At 43.5% G+C, this 15211-nt stretch overlaps 1 protein-coding gene across 1 annotated transcript in view; it reads left to right on the top strand.

The window, feature by feature from the left end:
• The window catches only part of EIF4EBP2 (eukaryotic translation initiation factor 4E binding protein 2), a 91187-nt gene extending 80234 nt beyond the window's left edge, over positions 1-10953 (top strand). The window contains exon 3 of the mRNA XM_086922259.1: positions 5260-10953. Within this exon, the coding sequence (XP_086778385.1) occupies positions 5260-5291 (32 nt within the window). The 3' untranslated portion in view covers positions 5292-10953. The remainder of the gene's footprint in view (positions 1-5259) is intronic.
• Positions 10954-15211: the final 4258 nt, after the last annotated feature.

Genomic DNA, 15211 nt, shown 5'->3' with positions numbered 1-15211 from the left:
CCCGGTTCGTCTGCCTCTTCAGGAGAACATTCTGTCGCAGCAGCAGGGGACGGTCCTCCACCCGAACCTGTCCAGTCTCCACCTCCATGCTTGGAGATTGAGCGGCGACAGTTGAGGCCATTTGACTTGCCTCCTGAAGTTTGCAACATCATTCTGGCAGCCAGGGCGTCCCTCCACAAAGTCTGTATACGCCTGCAGGTGGAACAGATTTGTGGCATGGTGCACAGCAAAGGCTGTGGATCCCCTTAATGCTCCTCTTTCTGAGGTTCACCTTTCTTCTCTCTTGCCCAGCAGGGCTCTGCTCTGGGCACTGTCAAGGGCTATCTTTCGGCTCTTTCAGCCTTTCTGAGGCTGCCTGACCAACCTTCGTTCAAGTCCCTTATCGTTAATCGATTCCTGAAGGGCATCACTCATACCTTTCCTCCTGTTCCCTTCGTGATGCCTCAGTGGGACTTGAACCTGGTTCTTACGTTTCTGATGTGCGCTCCCTTTGAGCCACTTCACAACTGTCCTCTTCGCCTTCTTTCTTTGAAGACTGCCTTCCTGGTAGCCATCACCTCTGCCAGGAGAGTGAGTGAGCTCCAGGCTCTGTCTTGTAAGCCTCCTTTCCTTTCAGTCCATCCGGACAAGGTTCTATTACGGACAAGGCCCTCCTTCCTGCCCAAGGTAGTCACGGCCTTCCACATTGGGCAATCCATCACGTTGCCCACCTTCTTTCCGCCTCCGCACCCCTCGAGAGAGGAGAGGCTCCACCGTCTGGGTCAAAACGGACCGTTTTCACAACACTAGGACGTTCTTAAAAATCAAAGTCTTTAAAATATTTGATTTGATTTCCTGTGTTTTTTGCAATTGTTTGTAGCTATTTTTATAAATAGCTTGTCGAAAAGTGATGCCGTTTGATTCTATGTTTGTGATGTTTGTATGGTTGAATGTTTGTAGTGAGTGCTAGAAACGTCTTCGTGAATAAATGTGGAGTGAAATAAGTTTTGTACATAAATATGTGAATTGTCTACAAAATGTTTTGATTTAAAAGATATAAAATAAAAATATTTGATTAATTCTGGACGAAATAGTTGGTCTCTAGATCTACTGTTTAATTGAGTAGGTCGTGTGGTCATTTTTAGGCCCCCACACCAAGTAATTGGTAATAGTGGTGCTTGTTTTGGTTTTTGATTTGTAGTGGAAATACTGGCACACCTAAGGGAAGAGTGCTCACCTTAAAGTTATTGTTGTCCTGCCAACCGTGTCTAGCTACTGAATTAATCTGCATGCTAGAGGATGTAATTGCTGTCTGCTCATGACCGACTCCCTGGAAGCAGCTTACAGACTTCCAGAGCTCTGAGATGTAGCTTAAATTCAAAAGTCGTGGTGATAACTTCTACTCTCTGCGACCGGGAAATACATAGTTTGGTGGGGACAGGGTGGATACTTAAATGTACAAAACTTCAATATGTTAGCCAGAAAGAAAGCGTTGTATGATAAAGAAAGTATTGCAATAGGTATTGTGGCCCTGGCAGGCATTCCCATTAGATTGAAAGTGGACCACCTAGGAAGATGGTATATTTTTATGTAATATCCCACTAGGTTGTTCTTTTATGGCATGACCACAAAGAAATGTTGGACCTTCTTCTCTATAAGCATTGGTTATATTTTGCAATTAAGTCTTTGATAGTGCAGTTAAAATTGATCCTAGCTGACAAAGGTTAAGATGCTGCCATCCTGAAAAGCGGGCGGGAAGAGTTCAGGTGTGGCAGGCATGTATAGTTACTAGCTTTCAAGTTCTCTTCTTTGCCTCTGCATCTTTCTTCTGACGTTTGCCTCACCTGGGCTGCTGTTTTTGTTAGTCAACAGTTTACAAAGATTTTTCAGGGTGACGGTGCCAAAGGCAAGAAATGTGAGATCTTTGGTCTCCTATTGATATTAATGGGAAAAAGTACACTGTACTGCATTCCTAGATGTTACAGGAAAACAGAACTGCTCTAGTAGATGTAATACAAAAAAAACCTGGAGTCTGAAAACCCCCTTGTCTGCCAAGGGTTCAGCATAATTTGTGTTTATGTGCATAATTGGTGTTTGTGAGACCTCTCCGAGAGTAGGCTAGGCGACCCCTTTAGTGACTTTGGTACTGCAACATGTTTCATGTTAGTGCTTGCCACTTGGTAAGCAAAGCAATGTTGAAGAACAATTCAGGAACTTTTATTTTACAATGTATGAGAAATGCATAAAAATCCCCCTTCACCAACCATGGCATTTGAAGTCAATGAAACCTCACTGTGTACTCTTACATGTTCTAGATCTCTTCCATAAAGGTGAATGTTCTCTGTATTTTCAAAACTACTGCTTAATTTTTGACCGCTTCAATAACTGAGGGCATAAGCGCCCAGTTCACTCGAATGTTGCAGAACCTGCCAAGAGAATCACAATGTTCAAGTGCACCAGTAATGGCATGGAAAGCTGTCAGTAGCCAGAGTTAACAAATTGTTTACTGGCTGTTTTGGCGTTGCAAGTCGCGCGCCAATGTTGAGAGGACCTTTTCACAAAGTTTTACATGGGACGGAAAGAGCGAGCGCACATGAACAAAGACTCGCTGAAGCAGTATTGTATGGGTTACTGCAATAAGTTTGATTTGGAAGCATTTATTTGGACCTCATATACACTGTATGTACACTGTCTATATACCATGCACAATCAGTGCAGAAAGCAAGCAATAATAAAATCAACTTTCCATAAACACTGGAAAAAGTTTGGCGCAAAAATCTGTAACCACTGGTTTTTAAGTCTCACCTGAGACAGCGCATGCGCTTCTCTGGCGAGACATTTAGTAAGGGCTTCAGAAAATGCCTCCACTATGGCCTAGCGCTTGCGTGCACCCGCCAGCTTTTAGCACCCGAGGCGCCATCTGATGCGCGATCACTTTTGGTGCTGCTGCGCGCACCACTCAAGTGCTTTTTTTTAAAAATTTCCTTTTTGCGCACGCACAACTTGCTCAACACTCGCTTGTTTAAAAAAACATTTTTAAAAATGTATGCGCACACAAATCCCGGGCTTACGGTATCTGCAGAAAGCATGCACCGCCTTTCTCTTATGCAGGCAGTGGCATGCTCCATCCTGCTGGTTATAACTCATGTAAGTGCAGTGTATGTGGAGCCATTTTTATCTGATAAAGGTATGGCCTTTTGAGTATTACCTTCAAGTTCTTGAAAATGATGCTCTTTGAACAAGTTTGTCACCGCCTACACCCTCTCCTTCCTCAACCCACACCCCAATCTCCACCAGTATGTGAATGCTTCAAAAAGTTAACCTTCATGAAGAAAGGGGTTTATATCCTCCGGCAGTTCATTAAGAAGGGCAGGCTTTTAGACTGGATAAAGCAGTGAATGTGTGGAGGGGGCACGGCAACTGTGCAAATGCACTAACGGCCCCACCAGACCGCCGGGGATGCCTGGTCTCACCCTGGAGATACCCATTAAGGGACCCTCTCTCAGGGAAGCCAGGAAGGGTTTTGCAGCGGTCGAAGCGCCTTGGGACCCTCCGGGTAAGTAGTGCGCTATATAAATGCCTATACATTTACATTACATTTACATTTGTATGGTTTGCCAACAGTTGTAAGTGCATTTATTCATTTTTCACACGTGTGTTCATGATGTCGGTGCGAAAACGAAATGTACATCAGACATTACAAATTTATGATCAGATTTATTTTGGAAATCCTTGCGTTGTGCTCCAGATGTCCTTAAAAACATCACAAAAACAGACCGAAGGGCGATTTAGAACACAATGGGCAAGGAGATGGAATGGCCCTTGTCGCTAAAGGTTACGACATGCCCATGATGTGCATGGATGGTGGCGTTTATAAACTGCGTGTGCGAGATGTTTACCTTAACCGGGTGGGTGTGTGCAGCTATGCCAACCCAGGGAGCACGGGGCAGCTCTTTGCCTCTGGTGCATTTGGAGGCTGAAACAAGGGCAGTTACAGACTTAGGCTGCCACTTCTTCCCATCATTTATTGCAACAGCAACAGCTGGCAAACTGTCTAAAGGTCATTTGTTTCCAAGAGGGACTTCCTTTTAGTGCACACTTTAAAGCCCCCTGTGCGTGTTGATCAGAAGTACTGCTCCAAGGTCACCCCCTCACCCAATTTTTAACATGCTGCTTTCGCTCTCATCCTTCCCTAACTCCGTCTCCGTACTCTACTTTTCTGCTTCTTTTCTCTCCTGCCTTGATTGACATTTCTTCCCTCCTGCCTTTTTATCTCTCCTTCACCCCTTGTCTTCTGAGCCTTCCTTCTATCCCACCCCTTCTCTCCTGGCACCCAGCGTCGCCTGTCTGTGACTCCCACGAGGTGGTGCTGGTCTCGAGGCATTCTTGCTAGTTTCTCTTCCCACGGGCCGCTCTGTGCTAATCTCGCGAGTGCTTGCGTGTGGGTCTGCACTCAACGCCTTCCTAAACAGCGACAGACCGCGCCTTTTTCCGTTTTAATGTGGCCGTCATTTGCCAACAGGGTCCCTTGCACTCTTTTTTTTTTTTTTTTTTTTTTTTTTTTGTCCAGAAGGGCAAGGCCCTCTGATCTGCACTTTACACTTAGCAGGAGATGTGTTGCTTAAGCAGCCAAATGTGTGCCTGTCAGGCTGCTCCGTGCTCACGCCCTCTGACTTCTCTGGCTTCTGTCCTCTGCTGCCTGCTTCATCAACCCTTACTTGTACTCTGCCTACTCAGCCCTCTGGCCCCTCTGACTGCTCAGCAGTCTGTGCTTTCCGCCACCTGCTTCATCCACCCTTACATGTACTCTGCCTCGTACACTTAATGTTTTTGTTGTAGTCTTTTACTTTTTCAAGTAAATTTCCGCCCTCAAATGTCTGGCGGTAGGTGTAAAAATCAGCAGTGGCTCCAAATACTGTATAATAGAGCTGGATGAGCATGTGTTGCATACTTAAGAGTGAAGCTTACTTTAACTAATGTGATCTTGATTCACTAAATCAAGAGGAAATTATGAAAGCAACTACATTTTCTTTTTTCAAATTTGTTATGAATTATGAAAGCAAGAATATTGTAACTTTTTAACAGTTTCTCTGTTCATCTCAGTCGTTGAAAGTGCTCTGTGGTAGCTGAAATTTTTATTTGCCCATAATTAACTTGAAGACTTTATTGTAATGATCAAACATCAAAACTTTTTGTATGTATTCTCCACATCATTTGGTGCACTTGATATTTAATGAAATTATCAGTTTTTCTAACACTTTGTTTTTCCTTCCCGGCCAGCGGATGATTCTCAGTTTGAAATGGACATCTGATTTCCTTTGGGGGATGGCAAGACACCAGAGAAGCTCCCACAAACAACTTGTACCTGACTTGAAGTGGAAGATCATTCTACGCACCCGAGGATGGCACACTGTTATGTCAATCTTTCCTTCTGGTGTGATTCATCAAGAATAGGCTCCATCTATTCTTTCCTATCATACACGTGAACGTATCCCAAATTCACACCGTTTTTGCATCCTTAAATTCCACAGCACCTACAACTTAGGTGGAGAGACACGGAGGATATGGTATAGCCCCTACCAAGCAAGCCATATCAGATCATAGACCATGGTCGGCAATCAATCTCAGATGTACTCTTTCATTAATTAGTTTGCGGGCTGATCTGTTTTGTGGTGCTTTTAACACATTAGCACTTTCAGAATTCTGTTTGAATGTTGTATTTTTTTCCTTTGGTTGTAATTAGGAAACACTCATTTTCTGGCTGGTTGATGGGTCTAGGCCAAATGCCCACATCAGTAAATGAGTGTTCCTTTGTACACAAATTATGATTGCTGTTTTTATTTGCACGTGTGCCAGTAAGGCTTTATGGGACACACAGATTCTTTAAATCCTTCGGCCAGACAGTGCACATCCTGATTATCCACTTTACTTGGGCCAACCTTTCCTGAATAGAATATTTGCAACATTTCATTGTAGAGTGCAAATACACAGGATAATAGACTTTTGTATTGTTGGCTTCTATTTTGGAAAGTGGGGGGAACTAAATCGAGCAGGCTTCTCATCTGACTTGGCATCTTGAACAAAGTTCAAAATTTGGATTTTTTTTTTTCTCTCAAGGTCTTGTTCCCCTTTGCTAGGAGTGTATACACATGGGAATCTGCCACCTTTATGAGGGAATAATATAATGTTGCTGTGCCTACTGATTCCTTTTGTTCTGCTTGACCGGTTTGTGTTGGCATAGTTGAAGGAGTGATGGGGTGAGTGATAAATGATCACACTTACAAAATTCGTGGGAATTTCCCGCCTTGCTTTTTTCTTGGTTTATGAAACCATCGCAAAGTGTTTTGTTGCTCTTAGTGTCAGAAATACAAATGACCGTTTTCCTTTTAATATGGCCGGTCGCTAACAGAGTAAAGTAGTTGAACTCTCTGCTCAGGAATAAACTGTGTGAAGAGGCTGGTTTTTCCTCAAAGATGTAACGCACCAAACTTGTGCGTTTAAAAGCCCCGATCGATGAGGAGTTCTTTCTTCAGTCATTTGTGATCTTTGCAAATTCCTCCTCACACTTAGATGGTTAAATGTCAAATATGTGTTGCAGTAACTTTTTAAGTCCTCATTATTCTTTACTGTCATAATTCGATGTACAAGGGATTTATAGAGAACTACTTGTTTCTGATATCGGTGATACGTTTCACTGTTTTGACAATCGGATGTTTTTGTTTGCTATGGTAACTCGTCACTGGAAAACGAGAAGGCAGTAACTTGTTCCTGGCAAAATATATCGCAAAGCAGTTTTACACGCATGCTTTCAACCGTGAATCTTATTGAGAAATTGGCCTGTCTGGGCTTGTGAAATACCCATGACTAATCGTTGAACCCGACTCACCCTCCCTTAGTGGTCCTTTGCTACATTTTGCTGCATCAAAAAAACAATACCTTAATGTTTCTGTTTGAAAACTTAATTTTCTTTGTAATTGGATTAAATTAATGTGCACTTTTAGTCATCCCGTCATATGCAGTTGAGGGTGATGGATATTAATGCAAACTTTAAGTCACTAATCTTATATTGAGCCCTTTGGTGGTGATCACCCCACCTGAAACCCTAGAACCCCCTCAAGCCCTGGCGATGCCTTGGCTTGAGTAATGTACCAAAATTGATGCACCAATGTGCAGCTTCTTGCTGTTTTAGTTTCAACTTAATTTGTGCGAAATTTGATTGGTAGAATGTTTGTCCCTCTTTTGTCTAGTTTATATGCTTCCTCCAATGAGCTTGGGCAGCTTGCCAAACTCCGTATGTATGCAAGCTGACTCACAATAGTAAAACATTGTGCTTTATTACTGATACTTGTTTGAAAGGGAGCATCCGTACACATTGAGGATGATTTGCTGATCAGGTAAGGGTGTTCACACCCCCTCTACCCCTCAACATGGAATGTAGATGTTGGCTACTTGTCTACCAGTTTCAGCAGACAGACTTCCTGTGCACAACCATGTTGGGTCACATTTTTTAAACCCGTTTAGTCCGGAATCCTCGGTGTTCATTTTGTGTACCAATCTCCCCAAATTATTGAATTCTCCGTGTCTGATAGGAGTTATGTTGCTGCTTTCATTTCAGAATTTTTTTGAGCCTTAAATAAAGGACGTGATTGGCTAGGGAATGTGGAGTTAATTTTTAGTTCTTGTGTAGATAATTCGATGCAGTGCTGCCTTGATACTTACCTAAACTGTTACTGGTGCTTAATAGAATACTTTGAAATTGCACTTTATATTTCACCTATTTTCTAAGCTTTATAATCTGTGGTTAAGAAAATTGTATTGAAGTGTTGCTCTGCAAATCTTTATGAAGTATTGGAGAAGTACGGGTGTGCAATTTTTTTATAAACAGCCCTGACTGAAAATACATGAAATATAAACCAAAATGTGTCCATACATAACTTTTCAAAGTTTTCCATTCACTGGTTCAGTAGTGCTGTCCTAATTTTATGGCACATCAGGAATAGGAAGCTAGTGTGTCGTCCACATAGTATTTACTGATTGTTTTACCTCTGATCACTTAATCTCTCTCGGTCTTGTTGACTGAAGATCATCTTTTCCTGCATCTTTTATATTGATGCTGCTACCAATCGACCCCTCTGCCCGCAGTCGTAGCTTTGAGTATACAAGAATTTCTAGAGGGTGATCTGAAAACGAAGGCATGTAATTCCTTTGGCATTCAGATACGCTTAACAAAATGATGCAGTGAGCCTATCATTGATGCCTAAACACAGCCTATTTTGTACTGATGTGCTACCCATAGATGGTGCTCTAGCAGCCTCTCTGGGACTTGGTTGACACATTGGAGTATTTTGGGGGATTCAGACCGTACATCTCCCACCTTTATCCATAAAGGATTTCGCTTTCACTACATGCACTTTGACTGCTTTTCACAAATTTCCTCCTCTGGAAAGTAAATAAATACTTATGCAATTTGCTTATAGCTTGAAATTGCGAGAATTCTCCAAATTAATTGTTCAAATTATATATGTAGATCCCTTCTTGATTTTTCTTCTACATGTAGTAATTTAGGCTGCCTTATTGCAACAGTTGTCTTGCAGATGACAGAGCAGGGTCGTGTAAGTAATGCCCCTCCACCAAAGCATTATAGAATTGGTACTGCATCTCTACCACAGCACAATATCCTTTTTGGGATATCCACTTGTTACAAAGTGTTTCTTAATGCTAGTTTACTCTCTTTGTAATGCATTTGACTGTGAATTCAAATTGCTGCTTATTTTAGTAAAAATGGTTTCTTTAATATTTGGTCAGTTACATTCTGCTGGACCACATTTCAGTTAATGCCAAGTAGTAGATCGAAGGTTGGGGTATAGTTTTTCTATTTTCAGGCAGTGGTTGGAGGGTGTTTTGTGGTGTGAACTTCTAGCTATTGTTATCAGTACTACTGTGTATTACACAGATGAGACAGATTTGAACTCCTAGTGGGGTTTTTGCCTTTCATATTCGATCTGGCGTCTGACATGGTCACTTGCTGTACTTGTTTCCTGTTCCCCAAGAATCCCAGACATGCGTGTGACTATTGTCAAAAATATTTTGCAAAAATTGAGGCAGATGATAGATTGACCTACAAGCCCATGATGTACCCTGATTTTTAGTTCTTTATGTATCAAATTAAAACTGCGTATTGCAGTGAGTGATTCTTGTGTTCTTGTTTGAGCATTTTCTGTTGGGTCTGAACTTGGCATCATTTACTTTTCCCAGACGTAACTCCTTAATATGAATGTTAGTGATTTGTATCCCCTTTCCTTGCTAATGCAAAGACTCAATCAGCAGCTTTTTAAGCCCCCATCAGCCAACATTTTAATTCTGCTCCTTTTCTTCTGCACACCCAGATCTTTTGGCTTGAAGATTTACCATGACGTAGTATTCCCATTACAGAGTTACTTTAAAGCTTGTTCTAGGCCATTTGTTTTTCGAGTTCAACATGATGTACTGATCCAGGTTAAACTACTGGGTGTTCTGCCTTTGCCCTGAGGATTCCTCACTTTGATATAAGAAAAAGTGCTTTCAATAAAATCGACCTCTATGCAAATATAGGAGAAACCTTATTGGAGAATGTGGTTAGGAATTAAATGGTCTTGCATAACTGTATAAAAGTGAGATTGCATGTTTTGTATCCCTTGATGTGTAATTTCTGTTTGGGTGCTGGAAGCAGATTTGGAAAAAGGCTCAACCTTTGATAGACCGAAGATTTGGCCTTGTCAGTGTGGACTAGAGACTTTGTTAATTAAAACCTGGAAATCTGCAAACATGAATTGTTATGCTTTTATACTTTCACTTTGGACGTATCTGCATGGGAAGTTGACCGAGCTGTTTAATTTGACAATTCATAAAATGGAACACTGCTGCACAAAATTGCTTTAGCACCTCCAGGAGTGAGTTTATATGGCATTCTAATCTTCCGAGTCGTTTGAACCCAATCACCGCTGCAATAGCATTGTACGTCTCATCTTATCTTTTTTTTCTCGTAGCTTCCTGCATTGGGTACTTGTGAGCTGCAGCAGTGGATCTATTTTAGAATATTGATAGTGTCAATTTTTTGTCTCTTCACCCTAAATAGAAAGGATGCAGGTTGGCTAGCCGTGTGCATTCTGGAAAGTAGTGTGCCAAGGAAAAGCAGACCAGTGGTTTCTTCAACAGTCATAAGTACTTCATCATGGTTGCAGTTTACATTTTGTTCTGTGGCTGTTGTAAATAACACAAATCTAGAGTTGGGTGTGTGACATGGACCAATAAAATTATGGCTTATTTAGTCTATATACATTGGCAACCATGGTAAATCAAGTGATGAGCCAATTGAAGTGGTGGATGTAAGGAAAGCCTGTACTGAAACTTGCAATATGTATATTAAACCATTCTTGATTTCTACCAAATTCGTTATTTGAACGAATAGAGCAGATTGTGTTTGGTCTATTAATTTACTGTACATGTCTGATGACTGTAAGTAGCCTTAGTTAAAAATGCACAGAAAGATAATCAAAGATAGTTTTCAAATGTTTAAAAGCTGAAAATGGAAGAAGTGAACCAGTGTGTTTTCAATGAACCGGATCAAACCGTGGTTTATTTTCTGATACAGACTGATATGAAAGACGATACTTTGTCTCTCCCTGCCCCCCAGACCTGGTATAATAGCCCCTTCTACATATCCCATACCTTTCCACACGCTATATATAGCAGCCGTGTCCTCAGCCCAGTGCAATCCTACCCCTCACTGGGTATTGGAGTTTTTAAAAATCTTTTTTGATTTCCACTGTCAATGTTCATTCTAAGCGTGATTTGGTACAAGCATACGTTTGAATGTTCTCCACACTCTGGACAGTGACTTAACAAATTACATGGAAACAGGCAGATGTCTAGATCGATCTCTTGCCAATGGTTGCTGTTAACTATGCGATCAATAAAGGATCTGGAGTAAAAAAATTGTCTTTTTTTTTTTTAGGGGGGGGGGGGGAGAGATTGCTGATGAATGTACAAGTTTTGTCCTGCTTTTGATTCCAGCCATTACATAGGAAGAGTTGTCTAGAAGAGACTCCAGAAGAGACTCCAGCGGATCCAGAACGCCTCAGCCAGACTCATCCTCGACATCCCAAGAACCAGCCACATCTCCGGACATCTGAGAGACCTTCACTGGCTCCCCGTCAACAAAAGAATCACCTTCCGCCTCCTCACCCACGCACGCAAAGCCCTACACGACCAAGGCCCGAGCTACCTCAACAGCCGAATCAACTTCTACGCTCCCAAACGCCACCTCCGATCAGCCAACCACGCCCTCGCCGCCGTCCCCCGCATCCAAAGAGCGACTACAGGAGGAAGGTCCTTCTCCTACCTGGCCGCCAAGACCTGGAACTCCCTCCCTCCCGACCTGCGCCTGACCCAAGACCACCTCTCCTTCAGGAAGAAGCTGAAGACCTGGCTGTTCGAGCAGTAGCGGCAGTCCCCCCCCTTCCCCCCCTCCCCCCCCCCCCTTCCCCCAGCGCCTTGAGACCCTACGGGTATGTAGCGCGCTCTATAAATGTCATTGATTGATTGAATAGTGTCTGAGTTACTAAATTAGTCCAAATCTTGATGAAAATATTAGTTCAAAGCACTGGCAGGAGATGGTTGAGGGTTCTGAATCTAAGCAAACCACAAAATATCAAGGTTTTATAGGCTTAATCGAAACCTTAGAATTTGAGTTTCTAGAGAGCGGTGTAAATCTCAAGGAATGCTCCACATAGTCTATTCAGATGGATGATTTCTACATAATGGGTAACCTCAAACCTGCAGATTGACTGTGGATAATATCTGGGTGTGCCGGTTTAATACATTTCACTGGATGATTTGTATTCCATTTCTTACATTTAGAGAACTACTTTTTTTCTTTCAGTATAAGTTTGCCCCTGTTGCACGCCCATCACAATATTGCATCCCCCCCTTGCTCTTCTGTAACTCACCTGCTTATCCTGGTCTATCTGATAGAGACATCAAACTGCAGATTCCTTACCTTTGAACGTCAGGTGTCTAGCTGGATCAGGAAGACTATTCTTAGCAGTATCGCTGTGTGCCGGTAGGTGGCGACTGTCTACATGTTTGCTGTGACATCTGTGTCATCAATATAACTGTCACTCCGGCGCGCAGACGTCGGTTCTCTTCTCACTGTGCGATCCGTTGAAGAGTCAACCCCCTTTCATTTATTTGAATTATAATTGTTTGTTTTATTTTAATTTTGGCTACTTCTGGTGTGTAGGATGTTGTGTAAGAGGACCTCGGGCTGCAAACGGTGCTGTGCCTGTCACTGCGCCATGTCTGGCACAGACCCCACTTAGTGTGTACTGGTTCCTGGAGCATGACCACGACTCTTAAGTCGTGCTGCGATTGCTGGGCCATGGTGCTGAGGGCTTTGGGGGAGCGGGCCCTAAAGCTGCTCGCTGCCTGGCACAATGGTGGTCGCCTCGTCTGTCTCGATCCCGATCGGGAGGAAGGTCCAATCGCCACTGCTGAGGACCTCTGCGTTGCTGACGGAACCTCCCCAATCGTCATTCTGATGACACAGAGCCTGTCGGGCGGATGCTAAGACTGGAGCCGGATGGCTCTGCCGTTCAACCTGCCCTGTTTTGAAGGTTTAGCGATGGATGAGGGGGAGCAGGATCCCTTGGAAATCCCACAACCTCAAGTTATGGACTGGTACGAGGAACTGGGTGATGCAAGTCATCTGGACACATCCCCAGAATCTGCCATGCTGCAGCCCGGTGTCTCCAGCTTGAATCCCTGCTGCCTTTCAATTAGGCCTTGACAGATGTACTTCTGAATACCTGGTCCAAACCTAGCATAGGGGCTCCTGTGACGAGGACGATTGCCCGCTGCCATCGTTCTGCACAGGGTGACCCAGTTTTCCTCATTGCTCACCCCATAAAGTTTGGTGGTCCAGGATTTCACTTCCTGTGGCGTGTTCTATTGTGCACCTTCAGACAGGGATTCCAACGGACTGGGGAGTTTTGGAAAGAACATTTATTTTTTTATTTTTTTTCTTCTGCCAACCTGGCATTGCGGTCTGTGAACAATGCATGCTTTTTGGGATGTTATTCCCATTCAATATATGGGACACCTTTGTGCAGGTGCTGCCCAGGGTCTCAGAGGAATACCGGGCCCTGCTCTCCCAAGCCTTTTAAGACTGGAGAGATGCAGCAAAGTTTGTCATCAGATGTGGTCTGAACACAACAGACTTCCTGTGCAGAGTGATTTCCGTGGCTGTATGTCGCTACGCCTGGCTGAGAACATCTGTTTTTTGGGGGGGGGAATGTCCAAGCTAACCTTATGGACATGCCCTTGGATGGCTCCAGTCTCTTTGGAGACAAAGCAGATGCCACAATGGAGTGCTTCAGGGACTCGCGGTCTGCAGCCAACTCCTTGGGCCTCACCACAACTTCCCTGCCCGCATCTCTATTTTGATACTTTCGTGGCTATGGAAGGGGCTACCAACCGCGCCAACCTTATTCAGGCCAGTGGGCCAGCAAGTTCAAGGCCTCTGCGGGGCTGTGGACTGTGGTTCACCCACCCCATGGGTCCGGAGACCAGAAGTCGAGCCAAGCATGCCATGATCCACCGCGAAACCTTCCTAGTCCAATTCCCTTAGATCGTTCACGACCAGTAGGTGGCAGAGTATGCCATCTCACCAGTGGCTGGACATCACATCGGACAAGTGGGTGTAGCAAATAGTCCTAAGGGCCTACTCATTCCGCTTAGATTCTAACCCTCCACCTATGCCTACTGTGTACGATTGACTGATGGAGACCTTGTTCGCCTCCGTGAGGAAGTCAGGACGGTCTTGGCCAAGGGAGCTATGGAGATGGTTCCCGAGCCAGAAATAGGCTGTGGTTGTTCCTGCTATTTTCTGGTCCATAAGGACGGAGGCCATCATCCTATCCTATACCTCCGAGCCCTCAACTACGTCAAAAAGGAGAAGTTCAAGATTCTCACCCTAGCTCATGTCCTGTCTCCCCAGGACCCGGTAGACTGTATGGTAGGGCTGGACTTGCAGGATTGCTATTTTCATATAGCCTGCCTATCATCGCTACCTGTGGTTTACGGTGGGCTACGAGCGCTTTCAATTGCTGTGTTCACCTTCGACCTCACCAGTGCCCCACGGGTGTTCAGAGGTGATGGCGGTGGTCGCAGCTTATCTGCACAGATCCAGGGTTCTATTCTTCCCCTGTCTTGATGCTTGTTGTCACCCACCTCAAGTTACAGCAAGCCTCCTGCCGTCGCTGGGGTTCACTATTGATAGAACTGGGCTCCATGTTTCTAGATCCACTCTGGAACTTTTAGATACTTTTTCTTAGCATGGAAGTGTGGAGAGGGAGACAAATGGTTAGCTGATCAATCATTTCATTTTCTATTTACTATAACTCTTAAGAATCAGACTACCAGTTAAGATTATGCACAATTATTAGTTTGAGAATTAGGATACAAAAGATTACAGAGCAGATGTCCAGATTCCCCTTCATCTGAAGTTTGTGGGTATAAAGCATTAATATGTCCCTACACTATGCCTAACGTGACATCGCTACATGGCATTTTCCAGGCTAGATCAGTTAAAGTGTCTGCGTGTGAGGCCTTCCTAAAAATCTGTTCACATCAGTTGGGTCAAGCAGCATGAAGCTACAGAGCTAGTTCTAAGATTCTCTCTCGCTCAAGACAGGGCAGAAGTCCCTGGCCTTTGCCTAGTTACAATACATCAAACCTTATTTTAACTATCCAGGATGATTTTTCCACCTGCAAAAAACGTGGAAAGAACATATCCAACATTCACATGAAATTCAACTAATCAATCTAATGCAAGAGCTTCCAGAGAAAATACATTTCAGGCCAGCAGAAATTGGCCAACATAAGAAAATGGCACTTAGGCGTTCTAAAATTCCATATAAAATGAACACTCTAAATTAACACGCTACATAAGCACACTAAATACGTGAAATGTCAGCAGTATACAAGAATTCTACATGTTTTCAGCTAATCACATCTAGTTTCAATGTTAATCTCTCCACTGAAATGTCCCTAATACACCACAATTCATACTACAGTTCAAGTTCTACTGTCTCGGGTTAATACAACAAAGGAATATATGCACGTGCAGACTACTCGTGATTACGAAGCACCCCTACAAATGAGAAAGTATATTTTGCGCTACATCACTCCCCCA

Source organism: Lissotriton vulgaris, chromosome 5, assembly GCF_964263255.1.
Source record: "Lissotriton vulgaris chromosome 5, aLisVul1.2, whole genome shotgun sequence".
NCBI lineage: Eukaryota > Metazoa > Chordata > Amphibia > Caudata > Salamandridae > Lissotriton > Lissotriton vulgaris.
The sequence above is the reverse complement of the archived record's forward strand: the minus strand, read 5'-3'. Positions and strand labels throughout refer to the sequence as shown.